General features: G+C 37.4%; 1 protein-coding gene across 1 annotated transcript in view; it reads left to right on the forward strand.

Annotated features, from left to right (window-relative positions):
* Positions 1-5,921, forward strand: part of CSMD1 (CUB and Sushi multiple domains 1) — a 1,215,136-nt gene that overhangs the window by 1,020,410 nt on the left and 188,805 nt on the right. The window contains exon 40 of the mRNA XM_017887857.1: positions 1,582-1,770. Within this exon, the coding sequence (XP_017743346.1) occupies positions 1,582-1,770 (189 nt within the window). The remainder of the gene's footprint in view (positions 1-1,581; positions 1,771-5,921) is intronic.

Below are 5,921 nucleotides of genomic sequence, written 5' to 3' on the forward strand. Positions count from 1 at the left end.
AAAAAAAAAAAAAAAAAAAAAAAAAAAAAAAAAGTCTAGAATTCTGGGAAACACCTGTCATAATAATATATTGTTTGATTTTCCAGCATTTATTTACAAGTTTCAGAGCTACAGGCTCACTCCAATATTGTCAATGGTTAAGGAATTTACATATAAAATTGAAATTTCCATTTCACTTCATTCTGCACAGGAAAAGTTCCTCTGCAGAATCTCGAAGCCTTTATTTTATGACTTGATTTTCAGTTGATTGTGAGGACAATGACCGGTGACCTCATGCTCTTTAAAAACTCATTGTGTTGCCTGGCACTGAGGGTTGATTTCAGCAGAATTACATGACAGGGAGGAGGTTCTCCCAGAACTGGTGCTACACAGTATGGTTTTGCTGCTGTGTTAGGAGCAGGTTCCCAGTCTAATGGGAACTACCTTTATGGATAAAGCTGTGCCTAAACATTCAAAGATGCTAGAGAGGGCTTCTGCTGCTTCGAGTACTCACACCGTCTTCAACAGAGTGGGCGAGAGGAGTCTGCACAATGGCTCATTTAGCTTTAAGATTACAGTATCAAATGACACCTAATTTATGGATTAGTTACTTCTTACTAATTAATGAGTAAATGTTTAAACCACACAGACTGCAGACATTGATTATCTCTTGTCTTACCTAGAGTTTATTCTAGGGAACATAAAAGACTGAATGATAAAGCACAATAAATCATGTTATAAAAAATTGTACTGACAGTAGTTGCCAGCTTAGGGATTATACAGTTTTGTTTTGTTTTGTTTTGTTTTAGAAAAAGACTAAAGAGACTGGAATGGATTTTCCTATTATATTTGTATTAAACAGTTAGTTAAACAAAACAATGACATATTTCCCAGTCAGGAGTACTTAGACTGGTAGTATATTTCCTGTTTAAAATGGAATTATTAGGTACATGTTCACCCAACATTCTTTGTGGGCCCCTTTTATTATTATTTGTATTACATTTTTTGGGGGGGGGGGCGGGGACGAAGTCTCGCTCTGTCTCCCAGGCTGGAGTGCAGTGGCATGATCTCAGCTCACTGCAGCCAGGTTCATGCCATTCTCCTGCCTCAGCCTCCCGAGTAGCTGGGACTACAGGTGCCCACCGCACACCTGGCTAACTTTCTGTATTTTTAGTAGACACAGGGTTTCACCGTGTTAGCCAGCGTGGTCTTGATCTCCTGAGCTCATGATCCACCCGCCTTGGCCTCCCAAAGTGCTGGGATTACAGGCGTGAGCCACCACGCCTGGCCTGTATTACTTTCTTAAATAATTTACATCATATGCCTTTTTTCCAAAGTAAAGATTATCAAATTTATTTTTGGTATGTGCTACCTTCCTTTAAAAGGACACACTGTTTTATGAAATGCATATGGTTATAATTCTACTCCTACCAATAACAACTATATGGGACTGGATGGCAACGGACTCCTTAGAAAATATACATTATTAAACTTATATCCAACAACTTCATCTTAAGCAGCTACATATGATGACACTCCTCCTTCAAATTCCAGAGTAATTTAACCCCTCAAATACACGCTTTGTCTATTTGTTTCTTTCAGCCTATGAATTACAGAACTGTCCAGATCCACCCCCATTTCAGAATGGGTACATGATCAACTCGGATTACAGTGTGGGGCAATCAATATCTTTCGAGTGTTATCCTGGGTACATTCTAATAGGCCATCCTGTCCTCACTTGTCAGCACGGGATCAACAGAAACTGGAACTACCCTTTTCCAAGATGTGATGGTAAGTTCATCATTTCGCTTGGGGGCAATTTAATGTTTCATGGGCATAATAGCACATAAAATATTAAATGAACATATCCAATAATTTATTAATGTATTCAATAAATATTTGTTGAGAATCTATTATGTTTTACTCGCTCTACTTAATATTTAAGGAATATGTCATATACTAGTAAGTTAAAAGTAAAAAAAAACCCTTGTTGCCAAGGAAATTATAAGGATAGCAAAATAGTAAACACAAGAGGAATGTTATACTCAGCTGCAGGTAAGGAGATGGCACAGGCTTGGCAAGCCATCAGGGAAATCTCCGTGAAATCAGCAGCGTACAGCTTTACAGTGGTTATATCAAATTGTCGGACCAGAGGGAAAAAGGATACTTATTAATTTGATCCTTGGTATTTATTTTTGTTTAGCTTTTATAATAATTATATATTGCTTTTGCATTTCAGAAAATGAACTCATTTTGTAGTGGGCCTTGAAAGGTACATAGCATTTTGCTACTTGGAGGTGGAACACTCGAGGTAGAAGAAACTGTGTCAGAAAAAGCACAGTGTAGATGCAGTCTTGGGAGAAAACAGTAGAGTGGTCTGATAGTGTAGGAGGAGGGGTTCTCAGGAGAGGTTGGAGGCAGGTTCTTGTTCAATGGTGCAACAGAAGACCTGGTCTCTTTAGCTGTCCTTTCCTGAGCAGGAGTCCTGACTTTAATGCTTCTGTGTGACTGCCTAATTTTTATGATGACTTTGATATTTTTTCAATATTAAATTAAAATAATAGATCCATACGATGTTTAGGAAGAATGCATATGTAATAGAAAATTTACTGTAAACCCGACATTCTAACACTATGCATTCAGGGCCTTTGAATGAAAAAATAATGAAATTACCAACTCCGTGGACCTTTGAAATACTAAACACTTCTATCCTGTGGGGAAAAGGGAAAGACATCTGGCCGTGCTTTAATTTCTACTGAAGAAGTAAAAGAAGCACATCAATAGACTTTTAAATCACAGTTTTACCCATATTTACCTATTCTATATTATTATAAAAATAACTACAAACACACTTCGGGAGTCCAAGGCAGGCGGATCACGAGGTCAGGAGTTTGAGACCATCCTAGTTAACACGGTGAAACCCCATCTCTACTAAAAATACAAAATTTAGCTGGGCATCGTGGTGGCGCCTGTAGTCCCAGCTAGTCAGGAGGCTGAGGCAGGAGAATGGCGAGAACCCGGGAGGTGGAGCTTGCAGTGAGCTGAGATCACGCCACACACTCCAGCCTGGGTGACAGTGCGAGACTCCGTCTCAAAAAATAAATAAATAAAGATAAATAAATAAATAAATAAAATAAAAAGCTGCAAACAATTCTTTAGTCATATTTTAAAAGTATTTTATCTTAATCTAATATTTATTTAATTACATATAAAATAGCACTTAAAATTAATTTTATAAAATAAGGATAGCAGTAACCTATCTGGGCTATTTTTCATTAAAACATTCTTTAAATTTTAAGTCTACTTTCCATTCTAGAAACTCATATATATGTATAAATTCCTTTGAAATTATCAGGATTGAAACCTCTTCTTATTTGCAAGTTTGGTGTGAAGACTTTGAATTCATATGTAAATGGTAGACGCTCTGGCTTGATATTAAAAAACTACAATTAAGTATGTAATTTAATTTTATTGCTTCTCAAGCTTAGTTTTTCAATATGGAAATAACTGCTCTGGCTTAGAATTATTTTGTCAGTATGAAAATAACAAAATCTACCTTTTTTGATAGAATTTAAAGTGATGCTACCTTTCCTAATTCTAACATGGTGTGTAACACCATCCAGAATTAGCTAAACTCTGGATGAGTTTAAAGCCTAAAGCCCTTGAGACTCCCAAAACCAGCCTGAGGCTTCATTCTGCGTTAGAACTCAGAGACATCTCTAAAACTGTCATGCTCGTCATTGTGGTTTTAACAGGGAGGGGATATGTCAGTATCTTCCAGGGAAAAGACACGTGTGGCAGAGTCCAGGAGGATGTCTCGCTCTCTCAGAAACCCCATGTGACCACAGGCAGAAGACCATCACCCTGGTCACCTCCTCGGGTCTGAGTTTTGAGGTTTCTAGCGGGGCTCTGCTTTGTAGGCAGGACTGAGGGATTGAATGTCCAATGGCAGATTTTAGCCTCCAGGTAGACAGCTGTGCCCCACATGCCCCGGCCTAAGCCACATGGTTGGTTTTTCTTGTGTAGCCAGCTCCCACCTGGCATTGCTAGATCGGAACAATTACATACTCCACAAAGACGCCTCCCAGGAGTGAGCGCAAAGGCCAGATCTCTCAGGTCCATGCCAAGTTCTTTACTAAACAAGCATTTGTACTATGTACTATTATATTTCTATTTTTACCAATACTTATAAACCAAATTAAAAAACTGAAATGCAGGATTCATGTAAAAGTTGATCATAAATATTGAAAGAAATTAGAGGACCTATATAAAGGATTTTCTAAGAACCATCTAATGTGTATTTAGTATCCTTTTCATATTAAAAAAGCTGTTATTTAACACAAAAGGTGCTTTACTTGTGAAAGTTTATATTTCTTAAGGAAGTCATTGTTTCATAAGAATGAGGAGGTTGTTCAAATGCCTATTGGGTACAGTTATATGGCACTTAAGTCTTCCCCAGAGACAGCAGTAAACACTGCTGACAACCCAGTATCTTCATGTAACATGTATTTTATTAATTGGCAGTGGTTTATCATTTCAGATCAATGGTTGCTATATAGGTCGAGTGTACTGAAAAACCATCTTCAAAGGTCCAGCCCTGTAGACTTCAAAAGAACTTCAGAAAAAACGGAGATACTTTAAACAACTTCTCGATGTCTTTATTAAAAATTGACCAGTTTAGATAATTAATAAAATAATTCTAAATCCTAAGGCATCAGTCTTCACAAGTATATATGAAATCAATTTGTATTTACATACTGAAAATACATGTTAAGCTACATAAGAATCTATTACGTGAAATTAATACAGTATAAATTTATCTGAAAAACTGTGATCTGAAAGTATGATATCTATGAAAATAAACAAATGAAAGAAAATGTCTCTGAAAGTTACCTGAGAAATTCAAGACATTATTTTTCTGTCAGTAACATAATTACACAGAAGTCTCAGTTAAAAAAAAAAAAAAGGTTATAGAGGCCGGGTGCAGTGGCTCACGCCTGTAATCCCAACACTTTGGGAGACCGAGGTGGGTGGATCACTTGAGGTCAGGAGTTTGAGAACAGCCTGGCCAACATGGCAAAGCCCCAACTCTACTAAAAATAGAAAAATTAGCCAGGCGTGGTGGCGGGCACCCAGCTACCTGGGAGGCTGAGTCAGGAGAACCGCTTGAACCCGGAAGGTGGAGGTTGCAGTGAGCCAAGATAGCGCCATTGCACTCCAACCTGGGTGACAAGAGCAAAACTCCATCTCAATAAAAGAAAAAAAAATGGGGTTATAATTGTTAAAATATGTTTAAGAAACTGAAATGTTTATGCATAAAAGTATACTTTTAGGTATAAAAAAATCTTAAACACTATCATAACAAACTTGACTTACATGCATTAGTGTGGGCATAGTGGGGAACTGCATAGACGGAGATAATTATTAGTGTAAGTAATATGTTGTGGTAGGTATGTTAGCAGCTTCTTTGAATTTGACAGATTTTGTAAGCAGAAAACAATTTTATTGCAAAATTGACATGAGAAATGCAACCAGCTAAACAATGTATTATTACATACATACTTTTTGAAATTAAGGCTTACCAAGTTGATTGGTAAATACAGAAAATAATCTTTCCCAGTAATAGAGAATAAAAATAACTGTAAAGAATGCAACCCTGTCTCTTTATTTTTCTTACTTACCTTCACAAATACAGTTTTTAAAATTTCTATTACCAAACGACAATTTCCAAGACAGAGTGCATTCTGGCTTCCTATCTGAAAATGCCTCTAAGGAAACCAGAGTAAGAGAAGGAAGAAAAATGATGGCAGAAATAACTCTGGTGCCCTACACGCTAGGGGAGATTAAGCTTTCAGTATCTGGATATATTAAGAGTCAGGATATTTTGGCCGGGCACGGTGGCTCAAGCCTGTAATCCCAGCACTTTGGGAGGCCGAGACGGG

The sequence above is a fragment of the Rhinopithecus bieti genome, unplaced genomic scaffold (genome assembly GCF_001698545.2).
Source record: "Rhinopithecus bieti isolate Rb0 unplaced genomic scaffold, ASM169854v2 scaffold_15838, whole genome shotgun sequence".
NCBI classification, from domain to species: Eukaryota; Metazoa; Chordata; class Mammalia; order Primates; family Cercopithecidae; genus Rhinopithecus; species Rhinopithecus bieti.